Source organism: Microchirus variegatus, assembly GCF_963457635.1.
Source record: "Microchirus variegatus genome assembly, chromosome: 21".
Lineage (NCBI taxonomy): Eukaryota > Metazoa > Chordata > Actinopteri > Pleuronectiformes > Soleidae > Microchirus > Microchirus variegatus.
In genome coordinates, this window is record NC_139822.1 from 8,830,676 (window position 1) to 8,848,299 (window position 17,624).

Genomic DNA, 17,624 nt, shown 5'->3' on the forward strand with positions numbered 1-17,624 from the left:
TGACAAGAACAAAGTCATAGTCTGTTTTAATGTCATTTTGTTTTGTTTTTAAGAACAACATGTCTATTTAAATGTTTTTTATTTAACATTTTCCAGACAATCAAGTGTAGTCATTCATTAATCGAAGTAAAAGATTAAACAATTCTGTGCATTTTTACAGTACAAAGTATTATAAAATATTAATATAACATCTTTATCCTCGCGGTGTTGCTATTTTCACTGAAAATTACAACTTATGTGTCATAAGTGTGACTTTTTTTTTGTCTTATTATTATTTATTTCTTCACTTATTGTGCTTTAATGATAATATAAAATGCGTATGTTTTTAAATATCATTTATCAGTTGGACACAAAACACCATACGGACATTTATTATTATTTTTCTTTCTTGTTTTCGCCACATCGTGCCCAAGTGCCATGTGACTGTGTTCTTGTCACACACACACACATATACTGTGTTCGGAGTTTCCATTGCCTGACAACGCAAAAAACCCCAACAAAAAACGTACTTTATTGCGTAGAAATCGCACAATTACTACAATTTTTATTGAACCAAAATTCACAGCATTTGAGAGATGATGATGCAAATTGTAAAGAATATAAAGGTTCAAGGTAGTACAAAATTCAGCCATTTAATACTTGTAGCTGCTCAACCTGCCTAAAACTTTTGCAAATATTTTCTCATGACATCAGTTATTATTGTTATTGTTATAATAACGAAACATATCACAAATATAGTATTTTTCAAAGTTTGTTAAGCTTTTTCATACAAAAATTTGACATTACGCACATTCCCTGAATGAGGACTTTGATAGAGTGATGAAAAAAAAAATATTCATATATGTAAATGAGTTGTACCTGTAAAGAGTCAGATACGTGTATATCGGGTGAAGTAGATGAACGAAATGCTAGAAATGTAAAAGGCATGTCAGTGTCGCGCGGTTTTTCATCGCGATACACTGAGAAAAATAATAATACTTGTTGTTTTCACGTGAGAGTAGTTGTGTGTGATACGAAAAAAGATTATCGTGATTGTATTTTGCGAGGTAAAAAAGTGTATAATCGAGAGTCAAAAGTGCCGCACAGACCGTAGAGAATGTTCGCGTCCATAACGTCGTCTGTTGACGGTTTAACGATATGTTCATTTTAAGCACAAGAGAGATAAAAGTACACTTACAGGATTTTGTTCTCCCCCTCTCGCCAAACATACACGCCACTTTGAGGAAGAGCGGATGCTTCGGTGGAATCGAGCATCAGAACAACAGTCATTACATTGACGCGCCGTCGCCGCGCCCGATCATTACCGTCACAAAAAGGGACCTCGTCGTACTAAAAATCAGACACTAAAAACCCTCTTCAGCCAGAAAAGATGCATTTTTGGATGCACGCATTGGTCCTAGAATTATCTTTTGACTGTGCACTAATATAAAGTGATATTTTTGTACGTATAAATCTTTTCTAGACACAACAGAATGAAGGCAACGTTTTGTCGAAGGGTTGCCAGATCAAAAAGTACTAGGTTCTAGGGAACCCCTGACCAAGGTACTCTAAATTGTGCTGGTACCAGGCCTGAATAAATGGGAATAGAAGTTGTGTTAGGAAGGGCATCCGGTGTAAAAAATGTCTCCCAAATTAAATATTTGGATCATCTGCTGTAGCCGAAAGAGAAAAAACACCCCCAAAAAATTCACAAAATCATCGCTAAATACAGACTTGCTATGTTAGCCTTAACTTTTTTAAATCTGAATTTCTCATCTAAGATGTTTTTACATCTTTTCCGTCACAAGAGAATGAAGGCTTTGTCTTTATCGCTTGATAGCTAGCTAGCTAGCTTTATCGCTAGCTTTTGTTTGTTAATGCTGAATTACTTATTAGCCAAGATTTGGTTAGCATTAGCTTGTAAACAGCACACATTTAGACATTTATTTCCATCTTTTCAGTCTCAAGAGAACGAAGGCTTTGTCTTTAATCGCTTGATAGCTAGCTAGCTAGCTGTATCGCTAGCGTTTGCTTGTTAATGCTGAATTACTTATTAGCCAAGACTTGGTTAGCGTTAGCTTGTAAACAACACACATTTAGACATTTATTTCCATCTTTTCAGTCACAAGAGAATGAATCTCCAGCATTGTTGACTTTAGTCTGCTAAGCCCGACACACTCCCCCAACAATATTTATTTTACTACCTTTTCCATCTTTTTAGTTGCAAAATATCTCTGCTCGATCAATATCTCAGTGTTGCTATCTAGCTGCATTAACTTTAGCTTGTTAACGCTAAAATACTCATTCAAGACTTGTTTGTGGCCTTAACAAGGACATTTAAATTCAGCTCTTTGTATGTGTCTGTGTAAAATAAATGATCACATTCATTTGCTTAAGTTAGTTTTGGGCCGGGTGCGTAGCCGTTTACTCGCTTAACGGTAGGTGTGGGTCGATGTCGTCGGATGTGCTAGCAGCTAAAGAGCTAGCGTTCATACTACCTATATTGTTACACAATTATGGGCTTGCTGGTTTTGACACAACTGTACATAAATATACTGTATATATATATATATCTATATATATATAGATATATATATATATCTATATATATATAATTAACCAGCTGGTGAACGTTTGTTGTAAAAAAAAATATCAGATAGACTGAATGTGTACAACCGACAGATATTTAATACCTTTGTGATATTTATAATAACCAGTGTTATTTTGTCCCTTTTCCCCCCTTTCATTGATATGACACAGTGCATAGATATATTTTGAATTTGTGTACGTGAAAGAGAACTTTTTTTATATCTGACATAACATAATGTGAAGCGACGGTGACGACGGGAAGGAAATCAAATCCTGTCCAACAACAGCACTTTTGTCCTCACACAAAGACGATGAAATGGTTGCAAACTGTATAATTAACCCTGTATTTATTTTGTTTATTTTTGAATCTCATCAGTAATACTTCGACACTTGAGGAAAATACACTAAATTGCTCGATCTGTCCGACGATCTGCAGCCGTCGTTGTACGTGAAGCACAGAGCAGCGGTCGGTTTGCTATGCTAGCTTAGCATCGAGACATTGAACTGCGCACAAACGGAAACGCAACGCCGACTTATCGAGCGTTTGAACAGGGTACATGGACGCGGACGGACGCCGGTGTGTTTTCCACAGTGTCGGATTATTTCTTCGATTTGATCGGATTTGAATTTTAAGCGGTGAAACTTGGACGAAAAAACGTCTTATTGGATATTTGGTGTATAGGTTTGTTTTCCATGTGTCTAATGTATTATCGCTTGAACACATGGCGTTACTAATGACAACAGTTTGCTGTTTTATTGCTGTAAATAGACATTTGTATCTTTATACTCATCGGTATATCCCGTATTTGAACCCAGATTTGGGTTGTTAGCTTGTTGGGAGAATGCTAATGTTTAGCATAGACTAGAGGTTCTCAAATGTTTTTTTATACCAAGTACCTGAGAAAATATCGGCCTCTCTCAGTGACACCATTATCGCCAACGGTTAAAATACAGTGGTGTAAATGTAAATAGACCCGAGCAAAGTCAGAGGCAGAATTATTCACAATAAGATCTTTTTGTTGTTGTTGTTATATTTTTCATTTTCATGGTACATACACCGCTGTACCACCAGAGGGAGCTGTACCACAGTTTGAGAAACTCTACAGTCAGTCACAAACTCAACAGACACCAGCGTTCACGCCAGGCCACCAGGACAAAAACGTCATACTATACTATGTCGTTCAAAATTTTACAATTTTGGGGGGAAAAAGTTTTTGGTCCAAAATTTGACAAAAACGTTGTACAATAATGTCGTCCCAAATTTGACTTTTTTTCCCCAAAGAAATTCAGTCCAAAATTTGACAAAAATTACATCATATGCCGTCCCAAATATGACAATTTTTTTCAAAAAAAAATTTGGTCCAAAATTTGACAAAAATGACATACTATACTATGTCATCCTTCTTTCTAGGAGGGTTAAGAAATTGATCGCTTTAGCCGATTCTGTCTCGGATTATTGTTTTTCTACACCGCACATGCCCAGAATCTGGGAAAATTAGCATTAGCATGGCATTAGCATGTCATAGAAACTCACATAGAAACACACATATTAGTGCCACTAATAACTTTAGTCATTTGTTTAGTAAGAAAACAAATAATCGATGCCATTTGGCTCCAGGTAGAACCTTTTTATGAAGGTTCCACCGGGAACCCTTTTGGAGGGTTCCACCAAGAACCCTTTTTCAACCCTTTATTCAGGAAAGGGGTTTTAAAGGGTTCTCTGGATCAACATAGTTCTTACTGGAACCATTAGTGTTACCAAGAACCCTTGAAAAACCCATTCTTCAGGGAAAGGGTTTTTCAGAAGCTAATGGTTCCAGGTAGAACCTCAGCCCTTGTAGAAGGACCCTTTTGGAACCCTTATTTCTAAGAGTGCATGACAGTCCCAGTGGTACAATCTTAAGAAAACTGTTCAGAAACCAAGCTTTTGCTTCCGTTCTTAAGTGGAGTCATTGTAGAATGAAGGTCTATTTTATTAGTTAGTATTCTGAGTTTGTCGTCATTATCGGTGAACAGATAATCCCTGAACCCCCGACCTCATAATCCTTGTTGCCAATCTCACTGTGGCTCGTCCATGGACACGTTTGGTTGATGTCACGCTGTATCTCTGACTATTTGATTGACATTTGAACATCTTCACATTTTTGAGACAGAATAAGGTTTTTATTGTACATTTAAAAAGGTTTTTAGTCGTCATTTTCCACATAATCCAGTATACATGAAAACGTGTGTATAATGAATGTCTGTTAATCCCCTAACTCTGCCTCCTCTCTTTCATTCTGTACAGGATTTTTTTTTAAAAAAGATGTGAGATTTTCGACTTTGTGGTTTTGAAAGTTTTGATTAGTTGCAGAACCTGCTGATCGTCACAGGAAACATCGTCAAACAGACGTTCCAAATGTTAAAAATATAAAAAAAAGCATCATTCTGTGATTGTTGTTGATGCTTTGACTTTTTTTTCATCTGGACAAACTGGAGTGAGTAATGTTTTAAAAAGATACTGGGACTGGAATGATTTCAGTGTGTGTGTGTGTGTGTGTGTGTGTGTGTGTGTGTGTGTGTGACTGATTTGGACTGTGAACACTCACACACCAGTGACAGTGACAATGAATAATGGCCGACATCCTACACTTTGTATTCCAGTGGTGTCTCTGTAACACAATAAAAGTTTGATATCAACGCAGGTGCATTTTCAGTGTTTGTTTACGTTGACTCTGTCACGTTTATGTGACAGCAAAGCTAAGTATATTTATGTTTGAGTATCTAGAAAAGCTAGTTAGCAAAGTATCTATCTGCCTGTATATCGGGTGAAGCTAGTTAGCCAAGTATCTATGTATCTGAGTATCTAGCGAGGCTAGTTAGCTAAGTATCTATCTGCCTGTATATCGGGTGAAGCTAGTTAGCAAGTGTCTATGTATCTGAGTATCTAGTGAGGCTAGTTAGCTAAGTATCTATCTGCCTGTATATCGGGTGAAGCTAGTTAGCCAAGTATCTTTAGATCTGGGTATCTAGTGAGGCTAGTTAGCGAAGTATCCGTCTGTATATCTAGTGAAGTTATTTTGCCAAGTATCTATCTATCTGATGTTCTAGCGCGGATAGTTAGCTAAGTATATATATTTCTGAGTATGCAGCAAAGGTAGTTAGCTAAGTATATATCTCTCTGAATATCTCGCAAAGCTAATTAGCTAAGTATCTATCTGCCTGTATATCGGGTGAAGCTAGTTAGCAAGTGTCTATGTATCTGAGTATCTAGCGAGGCTAGTTAGCTAAGTATCTATCTGCCTGTATATCGGGTGAAGCTAGTTAGCCAAGTATCTATAGATCTGAGTATCTAGTGAGGCTAGTTTGCTAAGTATCGATCTTAATTATCGATATCAGTCAAAAATATTGGCAACAACTATTAGAAATCCCTGAAATCTTTATTTTTAATTTGTTTCCGATTGGGTTTCATTGTTTATTACCACTGCAGGACTTGTTCAGACTCCTTAGACCTTTGGTCGTCGGGATCCAGACCTTTGTTTTCAGGACTTCGGGAAAAAGCGATGTTGGTATAGACAGAGTATTGTGGATGTAGCCGTTAAATGTGCCAAGTCAGAAATAAAGCAGCCAGGAGGCTTTCACAGAAGGAGGAAGACGAGGAGGAGGAGGAGGAAATAATCATGCTATTAATAGCATATTGAGTGAAGTGATGAGCCCTAGATTGAACATTATAGGGTCATTTAAATGTGGATCACTCTTAGCGAGGAACACACTGATGATTATATACGCTTGTGTATTAAAACTCATTGTACTGCACTGGGGTTGATGCTGCTCTGTGAACACAGTGACTCGACACAAACAGGCCGACGACGTGGGAAGTGAGAGCTGCTCGCCGTTTCGTCTGGTTTCGCTGTCGATTCGAAGACAAAGGACATCTCACTCATCATCATCATCATCATCATCGTCCTCCTCTTTAACCTCAGTCTCTCTTTGCCTCTCCTGTGTTTGATCTCGAGCTTTTTTCCTCCTCAAATGTTGTTGCTGCTGCTGCTGCTGCAAACAGACATTTCCAGCAGAGTTTCCATGGCAATAAGAAGATGATGATGATGATGATGATGATGATGATGATGATGATGATGAGCAGAGACACCAAACAGACTGAGGGTGGTGGTGGTTTGGTTTGCTGCAGCTTTTCTGAGCTGAAATGTACGATATCTGTGTTATTATATGTGTGTTCTGTACACACACACACACACACACACACACACACACACACACACACACACATATATATATTAGTGCTCAGTGTGTGTGTATATATATATATATATATATGTGTGTATGCACACGCTCGCATTTGTTTGATTGGCTGGCTGCTGGGGAATTCACCATGGTAACTGTAGCAGAGAGCTCACTATGAGTTCAGCATCCTAGAACACACACACACACGCACACACACACACACACACACACACACACACACACACACACACACACACACACACACACACACACACACACACACACACACACACACACACACACACACACACACACACAGAGCATTTCCACTTTATAAATCAACACAATTACAAATATCTACTTCACGAATGACACCTAAAAAGAACTACTGGGTGCAGTACCATAAAATGTCTGCAGGTGAAGCCCCAGAGCAAAAAGTGTGTAAAACACCAGGGTTTTTGTACCAAATTGAGGACCACTGTGTAGCATGTTTACAACATAAGGAAGTGATTTAAATGAAAACAAAGTGAGGACCGGCCCAAAATGTCCTCACTTCATAAAAATGACCTCACTTTGTTGGTTAAAAACCAACTTAACTGGTCCTCAGTATGCCGCAAGTACAAGAACTCACACACACACACACACACACACACACACACACACACACACACACACACACACACACACACACACACACACACACGCTGGTTTTCACACATTCCCTAACCTTAACTATCCTTAACCATCACAACTAAACGCCTAATCCTAACCCTAATCCCAACCCTAACCCTAATCCTGTAAACCAGGCCTGAATCCTCAGAAAGGCCCGTTAAAGTTGTGTGGACCAGAAACAATTCAATTCACTTTTATTTGTTATTTAGCGCCAAATCACAAGTTTCTGTACACAGTAAGACAAATATTATTAAGAGAAACCCAACAAATCACGCACTAGGCATCCGTGCCAGTCATCTGCCTAGACGGGTTGTGGTGAAAGCAAAAAAAAAATGGGCACAGAAAGGGACAGAACGTGGCAGATTATATAACAGTTGTGTCAGGTCAGTTATACGTTTAACCAGGAACAGTTCTGACTCATTTATGGCATCTTTATAGTACTTTTATAGTACTATAAAGATGCAATGGCTTTTATACACAAATGTATACAAAATGTCCTCAACAAGGTGAAAATGTCCTCAGAAAGACAGTGACAATTGTTCCACACAGCCTACTTAAGACATGAACACACACAGATAGAAAATGGAAGCGAAAGGACAGCATAAGAACCACTGAGCATGCAGTCCTGACAGCTGCCAGCAGAGGGCGACGTTGCGTACAGTCCTCATTATTAAGCACAGACTTCAACTAGAACCAAAACATAACATCAGTTTATGTTTAATGTGACAAAACATGGATCAAAATCGCGTTCTTTTAATCATTCGTCAACAAATGTCCCTCTAAAGCTCTGAGGTCCCTTCTGTAAAGGTGAAGATCTCATCTCGCGTCCCGTGTTCAAAGTGTTTATTTCATTGTTCCTTGAGAACCTTCGTTATTCGACAGTTTTTTAATTTCCCACGGTGGTCATTTTTGACCAGGATTAAAAGATTAATAAATAAACCTTACTTCAAATTAGATTTTGATTGTTCAGATGTTCAGTGTGGCGGCCAGCAGGGGGCAGCTGTTTTAATTTTGCAAAGTTATGAAATCAATCAGAGCTAAAACAAATATCCCAATTTGACCTCAAAGCAATAAGAGCAGATTTTTTGAGACTTTTTTTTTTTTTCATTTAGAACCAAATAATGTGTGTGTGTGTGAGTGTGTGTGTGTGTACAGCTCTGGCTGAACAACTAGAGGGAGCCAGAGAACCAGCAGAGCAGGTTCTGCTGGTTCTTCTTTTTTTAATATAGAATTAATGTAAAATAAAATGTAATGTAATGAGATGGTGCTTATACCCCTTAAAGTATGTCATTTTTATATGTCTTAACAAACAGTTGTACAATTTTTTAATATTTATCAAAAGAGAGGGTACAAAGTGAATTTATTTTATTAATCCATTTTATTATTTTACTTTTACGTTTTTAAAAAATGTATATTATGTTTTGTACCTTGTTTTTATGCCTTTTACTTTGTAAAGCACTTTTTTTTATGTGCTCCAGAAATAAAGTTGACTTGACTTTATGTAAATATGAAAAAAGGTTCATTCCAGGCTAACGAAAAACAACAATTCAATCAAATACAACTTTATTAACACAGCACGTTTCATACAAGACAGTGTAACTCATAGGCCTGGTATTGTTTTAAGTCTTTTATTATTATATTTTATTGTATTTTTATGTTTGTATTTGTGTGTGAGGCGACCTTCAGCGTCAGAAAGGTGCAGACAAATAACATGTATTAGTAATCGGAAAGAAGTGAGGAATATTTATCTTTAATTTTTAATTTTCAAATAATAATAATACAAAAATCCACCTAAATGTGACTCTCTGGGCTCCTCCTCCTGCCTGCAGGTGGCGGTAATGCACCAAAAACCTGGATGTTATCTGCTGTGAAACATGAAAAAGAAGAAGAAGAAGAGGAGGAGCCCTCCCCCCACTTCACTCCTCTCTCTCTCTCTCTGACAGCAGCGGCCACAACACCTCCTCCTCCTCCTCCTCTTCTTCCTCCTCCTCCTCCTCTTCCTCACACCCGTGCGCTTTTACGCCCTCAGCCCGGAGCCGTGGACGCGTGGAAGAAAGAGGGCGTGTCCTGTGTTTGTCCACTGACACTATCATCCTCCATCTGTGGACACTGATGATTATGATGATGATGATGATGATGCCTCCTCCTCCTCCTCCTCCTATGCGCGCGCTGCTCATCTGTGGAGAGCGCGCTCCGTGCGGTTGATGCGCTCCCCGGTCCACGGTCCCCGGTCTACGGTTCCACGGTACAGCGGATAAAAGAGGAGATTTAAAGGAGTAGTGAAGGAGTGAAGGAGGAGATGGGGAGCACGACCTCCTGCTGCGTGTGCGTCAGCCCCAAACTCCGCAGAAACGCGCACTCCAGGCTCGAGTCTTTCCAGCAGGAGTCCGAGCTGAGCCGAGAGGAGACGGGAGGAAACCTGCAGCACATCAGCGACCGAGAGAACGCCGAAGGTAAACAAATAAACACACAAACAAACAAACAAACAATGCGAGGAAAAACACAAAGAGTCAGTGTTTACAGTCAGAGTTTGTCAACTTTTACAGGTGAAAACAGAGCTGTGTAACACGATATAATCATTAAATATCGTTATATATCACAATATAAATCTTAATCGTGGCTGATAAATAAAAATGTGTAAAGAAAACCAGAAAATATAAATTTTTAAGTTCTATTTACGTCTTTTGTTATTGTTTTTAGTGAAGTTAACATCGTGATGATATCATACCGTGACTTAAATATCGTGATGATATCATGTCATGACTTAAAATCGTGATAATATCTTGACTTAAATATCGTAATAATATCATGTCATGACTTAAAATCGTGATAATATCTTGACTTAAATATCATGATAATATCATGACTTAAATATCATGATGATATCATATCGTGACTTAAATATCGTGATGATATCATATCGTGACTTAAATATCGTGATGATATCATGTCATGACTTAAATATCGTGATATCATATCATGATGATATCATGACTTAGATATCGTGATGATATCATGTCATGACTTAAATATCGTGATATCATATCATGATGATATCATGACATAAATATCGGGATGATATCATGACTTAAATATCATGATGATATCATATCGTGACTTAAATATTATGATAATATCATGACTTAAATATCGTGATGATATCACATCATGACTTAAATATCGTGATAATATCATGACTTAAATATCGTGATCATATCGTATCATGACATAAATATTGTGATAATATATCGTGATATTGTATCGTGATTAGAAAACACACATATTATCAGTTATTTTGGTTATTGATTGTTTTATAAATGAAAACATGTTCTTTATTTCAGTTTTCTTCACGTTTTACGCCCCAAACAAATCAAATCAGTCAAACAATTGACACATTAATCAATAACTGTTAGTTACAGCCCTGTTTGTCATGTGATAATCTTAGAACTATATCGAATACATCACAGGATTTCTGCAGCGTGATCAACGTCAGCGATTCATCGCATGTTGATAATACTTTTCTAATATTGGTAAAACTTCCTTCTTTGCTCAAACTGAATATGTTTGTGGTGACGTTGATTATTATTATCTTGAGTTTTATGAGTGAAAATAACGGACAGAACAACAGCTGATGATGATGATAAATATCGTGATATTATCGTTAATCTCAGGGTGTTTTGGTTCATTCATGAGTTTGATCACGAGTGAACCTCCTGCTGCTGCTGCTGCTGTGGCCTCAGGCTGCGGTCGTCTGTCAGTGATATGGAGCAGGACAGACGTTGACAAACTCCGGTCCTGGTCTTTTGTTCTGCTCTTTGTTTTCAGTCTGACAGAAAAAAAAAAAGAAAGTGCAACGATGGAACGCAGAACCCCCCCCCCCCCACCACACACACACACACACACGCGCTGATGTGCGTAACAATCGACTCTTTCACACTCTCACTGTTCTCTCAAAGCTTCGTCTATTTTCTGGCTAAAGCTCAACGTCACTCAGGAAATTGATTTTTTCAGGGTTTTTTTTTGCAGAAACTACAGAAGATCTGACCTCTGTCTTTATTTGAGATATTTGAGATATTTGAGATATTTGAGATATTTTAGACTCCAGTATCAATATTTCATGCTGATCTGTCTGAGAACTACCGTGGGATTTGCGTCGTTCCAGAAATTGCCGTATTTTAGTAACGGATATTAAATATTGTGATAAAATCATATCATGACTTAAATATCGCAATGATATCGTACCGTGACTTTGACATCGTGATAATATATTGTGTGATATCGTTTAGTGACTTAAATATTGTGACTCAAATATCGTGACTTAAATATCGTATCTTGACTTCAATATCACGATAATATCGTATCGTGACTTAAATATTGTGATAATATATCGTGATGATATCATATTGCGACTTAAATATAGCGATAATATCGTATTTTGACTTATATATCGCGATATCATATCGTGACTTAAATATCGTGATAATATATCGCGATGATATCATATTGTGACTTAAATATCACGCTAATATAATATATCGTTACTTAAATATCGTGATAATATCATATTGTGACTTAAATATCACAATAATATTATATTGTGACTTAAATATCGTGATAATATCATATTGTGACTTAAATATCACGATAATATCATATTGTGACTTAAATATCACGATAATATCATATTGTGACTTAAATATCACGATAATATTATATTGTGACTTAAATATCGTGATATATTGTGACTTAAATATCACGATAATATTATAACGTGACTTAAATAACGTGATTATATCGTATCATGACTTAAATATCGGGATGATATATCGTGATAATATCATATCGTGACTTAAATATCGTGATATTGTATCGTGCCGATATCATATCGGTACTTAAATATCGTCATAATGGCATATTGTGACTTAAATATCATGATAATATTGTATCTTGACGATATCATATAGGGACTTAAATATCATCATAATATCTTACCGTGACTTAAATATCGTGATGTTATCATAACGTGACTTAACTATCGTGATAATATCCTAACTAAAATATTGTGATATCTTAGCGTGACTTAAATATCACAATAAAATATCATGATATCGTATGGTCACTTAAATATCGTCATGATATCATATCGTGACTTAAATATCGTGGTGTTATCATAACGTGACTTAACTATCGTGATAATATCGTAACTTAAATATCGTGATATCATATCGTGACTTAAATATGACATTTAATGACATTTTCATGTCGATGTTTTCCCACGATTTTGCAGTTATTTTTGGAGACGTAAGGGTTTTTGTGTTTGTTTTTGTCAGCAGATAAAGTCACTGTGTTACTGAGGAGCAGGATTTTAACCCTGATTTAACATCTTTGTTAGTCATAAAGTGTTCTAAATCTTACGTACTGGACCTTTATTTTCCCTGCGGCTGCAGAGACAGCAGAGTGTGATCACATGATCACTCTCTGTGACAAAGTGTTTCTCTGTGAAGACGAGACAGCGTCAGCGTCTGCGAGGCGTCAGCTGACGCTCTCATATTCACGCAAACACAGGGTTCATACTGTGTACCGGACCGGACTGAACCGGACTGGACTGAGTGATGTTTTAGAGCAATTTTAATAGGATTAAAACTCATTTTGTGGCTGGAAGTCTTACTCTAAACCTGTATATTTTATCATTTAATATAAAAGGTTTATGTTTTTTAAGCCTCTTTACAACTGACAAAAATACATCAAAATACTAATATTGTATATTTCACGTGGGGGATTTGAAAATCCTGTCTAATTCAACTTGAAATTTACATTTTTAACGTATATTGTATGGAGGACTAAACCTGACATATAAATAAATGCATAAATAAATAAATAAATACAGGAATAAATAAATGCATTAATAAATAAATAAATACAGGAATAAATAAATGCATAAATAAATAAATAAATACATAAATACATGCTTAAATAAATAAATAAATACACAAATAAATAAATAGAAATGCATAAATAAATAAATAAATGCTTTATATTTATTTCTACATTTCTGTTCACCTACATTTATTTGTTTATTTCTGTGTCCATATGTTAATGAGGTAGGAGGTCCTAGACAAGAAACTGTTAAAATATAAAATTAAACATTGACATTTCTTTCTAAAACTATCCAAACAACCTCTGGGTGTGTTCAACTGATTTTATTTTTTAAATCAATAGATTTTTTTTTAACACATTTTCATTCAGTGATTACAATAATATTGTCACAGAGTTTTTCCTTTAAAACTTTTTACTTTTTAAAGGTGAATACTGTGAATACAACAACAGTTTCTTAAAGAAAAAAACTCTAAATCCCCTTAAATATAACTCTGAATCGACAGGTAAAAACTGCACATTTAGTCATGAAATAAACCCCGACATGAGGAGCGTGAAACAAAACCCCGTCCAAACAACACGAGAACACGAAGAACACGAGTGCAGAATATAAAGCGAGCGGAGAAAACGAGGCTCAGGTGTAAGCGATACCACGCAGGTGATCGCGATGATCCACTGACGACAGGAAGTCAGGACAGAAACGTGACACAGGAAGTCCACGTCTCTACCAAATACAGCGAGAACCAAAGCAGGAGGAAGGAAAAAAAATGAAAAGGTTCAGAGTCGTGACTGAATCAAACTCCCTGATTATCACTTCACACAGACGACGAACAAAAACACTTAAAATAAAGAGACGACGCGTGATTTACATGAATGAGGACACACACACACACACACACACACACACACACACACACACACACACACACACACACACACACACACACACACACACACACACACACACACTGAAGTGTCACTTCTCTTTATGAACGCATGACACTGACGCAGGCTGCATCTGCATCATGTGACCTTTCACCCGCTCTTTATTCATGTGCTTTTCTTTTAAATCTCTCTATATTTAACCTCGACGACCGAGAGAGAAACTGACAAACTGACACTTCCTGTTTTCACTCTGCTTTTATTCTGACTTCTGCTGATGTTTGAACAATTTTCTCCTGCTGTTTGCTCAGATGTCGCCCGTTTATGTTTTTTTTTTATTTAAGGCACAAGTTTTGACAGGTTTGTTTTATTCGAATCGGGAGAAACCATATTAGGTTGAGAGGGCGGAGCTTGGGAAGAACAATATTTTGATTTTGATGCTGACGCAAGAATCAAAGCCAACGATGTCTGTAGATCAGGTAAAAAGTGAAAATCCGCCTTATAGTTCCAAAATCTACATAAATCCAAATTCTACTTATAATTCCAAATTCTACATATAGTTCCAAAATCTACTTATATTTCCAAAATGTACTTATAGTTCCAATTTCTGCTTATAATTCCAATTTCTGCTTAAATTTGCAACATCTACTGATAATTCCAAATTCTACTTATAATTCCAAATTCTACATATAGTTCCAAAATCTACATAAAATTCCAAAAATCTACTTATAATTCCAAATTCAACCTATAGTTCCAAATTCTACTTATATTTCCAAAATCTACTTATAGTTCCGATTTCTGCTTAAAATTGCAAAATCTACTGATAATTCCAAATTCTACCTATAGTTCCAAAATCTACTTATAATTCCAAATACTGCTTATCGGCCACATTCAAAATGGCCGACTTCCTGTTGAGTTGAGGCCATGGTCCCAATGGACTTTTTTGTTCGTCTTGGGCTGTAACAACTTTCCACCGAGTTTCATGAACTTTGGTGCAACTGGCAAATTTTGGCTTGCTCCATCCACGTTTCACCTTAGGGGGGCGCTATAGAGGGCCCGAACAATATTGCATTTTCGCCACACCTGACCTCCATGGCAAGTTACCAGAGTTTTTATGCACGTTAACCCGTTCAAATATGTTAACTTTAGCCCCTCAGTGTCCTAATCCTGTCAAATTACAGCTATAATATCATGGTTATTTCTTTGTCCCTAATCTAATACAATAGATATAAACAGAGTTCAGTGAAATCCAAACTCTCTCTCCTCGTTTAATCTGACGCCGGCAGAGATTAACGTGCATGACTGAGCCGTGAACACAGTGAGTGAGTGAATGAGCGTTCATGCCGTCACACACTCTGACAAAAGCTCAGGGATTAAGTTCATCATCGTCTGAGTGAACACGCTGAATGTGAAGCTGAGCTGTTTTTAACAACAGGAGAGGAGAGAGACGCTCAGCCACTGAGATGCTGCAGTAATCTGGAGTAATCTGAAGTAATCTGCAGTAATCTGCAGTAATCTGCAGTAATCTGGAGTAATCTGGAGTAATCTGGAGTAATCTGGAGTAATCTGGAAGAAGACATTTGTCAAGATAATCTGATAAACGTTACCTATTTTATTTCTACATTTACAGTTAATTATAAGTACTTTGTCGGATGTAGGCGGGGGGAAAACTTCGGGGTACGAGTTCCAGACGGACCAAAACCCAGTAGCCAATCAGCAGGCAGCTTCCTAAGCCCCGCCCACGGACAGAATCCCGAATTCCGAAACACGATAACTTTCATGAACGATTAAATCTACGTTTGTGTAATTTAGATCTTGGGGTTAGTTTTTTGTTTGCTCGATTCATGAAGTGAAGTTAAAGCTAACGTGCGTACAACACTGTGTTCTCCTCAGTGGCCACTAGGGGGCGAGTGGTCTGTGCGATAGCGTCACATTTACGAGTCCCTGAGTTTGTTGTGAGGTCGAGGTTGAGGAAAAAAAATGGCAGAATTTCAGTTTCAAGTTGGTAACGATTCGATATCAGCGACAGGAAATCACGCTTCTTTACGTCTTTACGTTTTTTTGAGCCCGATCGTTTTTTACATCATCATCAGTTTAAAGATCCAGACGAATCCTGATCGTCTGAGCCAAACATCGTGAAAAACAAGAGAGTGCAGTAAGTGATACCAGTGTGATGATGATGATGATGATGAAGCTGCTGATCAACACTGACGCAGCAAAGACGCTGAAGTCAAAGTGAACAAAAGTGCTAATGTTCACACCGTCGTCCGTCAGCAGAACTCTGACGTTCACTCACTGTAAACTCTTACATCAAATATGTGTGAGAGCAGGAAATGACTTTTATAGAAGTTAACGTCACTTTTTTATCAATAATATTACTGAAGTAAAAAGTCTTAAAGTTGAAGTAAAAATATTGAGTGAGTGTGAGTTAGTAAATGAGTGAGTGAATACGTAAATGAGTGAGTGTCTGAGTTAGTAAATGAGTGAGTGAGTGAGTGAGTGCCTGAGTGAATGAATTTCTGACTGAGTGCAAATGAGTCAGTAAGTAAATGGTAGAGTAGGTGAATAAATGCGAGAGTGAGTGAGTGTAAATGAGTGAGTCAGTGTAAATGAGTGAGTGAATAAATGTGTGAGTGAGTGTAAATGAGTGAGTGAATAAATGAGAGAGTGAGTGAATAAATGTGTGAGTGGGTGTCAATGAGTAAGTGTAAATGAGTGAGTGAATAAATGAGTGAGTAAATGAGTGAGTGAGTGAATAAATGAGTGAGTGTAAATGAGTGAGTAAGTGATTAAATGAGTGAGTGTAAATGAGTGAGTGAGTGTAAATGAGTGAGTGAGTAAATAAACAAGTGAGTGAATAAATGAGTGAGTGTCTGAGTGAGTGAGTAAATGAGTGAGTGTAAATAAGTGAGTGAGTGAATGATTGAGTGAATAAATGAGTGAGTGAGTGAGTGAGTGAGTGAGTTGTCTTTCAACTGGAAGGTTGTGGGTTCAATTCCTGGCAAAGACACAGCCCATGTTGCAGTGAGTGAGTGAAATATGTGTGAATGGGTGAAAAGTGTCGTGTAATCAAAGAAAAGCTTTACATAAATACAGATCATAATACTGGAACTGCATCTGTATCATGGGAAAGTGAGGGATTCAAAATGTGTGTGTGTGTGTGTGTGTGTTGTTCATGAATGATGTAACATCAGTACACACACACACACACACACACAGCTACTGTACTCCTGTCAGCTGAGAGCTCTCTCTCTCTCTTTCTCTCTCTCTCTCTCTCTCCGTCTCTTCTTTCACTCCAGTCTTTAAAGTTTACTGCAGCTGCTTCAGATCACATGTCCAACACTCGACACCCACCGCCGTGCATTCTGGGAGTTCCTGTCAGGCGGACGACGCTCGAGTCAGATTTA

At 37.3% G+C, this 17,624-nt stretch overlaps 1 protein-coding gene across 3 annotated transcripts in view; it reads left to right on the forward strand.

Annotated features, from left to right (window-relative positions):
* Positions 1 to 9,760: 9,760 nt before the first annotated feature.
* Positions 9,761 to 17,624, forward strand: part of LOC310942509 (cyclin-Y-like) — a gene marked incomplete at its 5' end in the record, with an annotated part of 12,404 nt that continues 4,540 nt past the window's right edge. For all 3 annotated transcript variants that reach the window (XM_083907908.1, XM_083907907.1, XM_083907909.1), the window contains one exon: positions 9,761 to 9,914. In XM_083907908.1, the coding sequence (XP_083764034.1) occupies positions 9,761 to 9,914 (154 nt within the window). The remainder of the gene's footprint in view (positions 9,915 to 17,624) is intronic.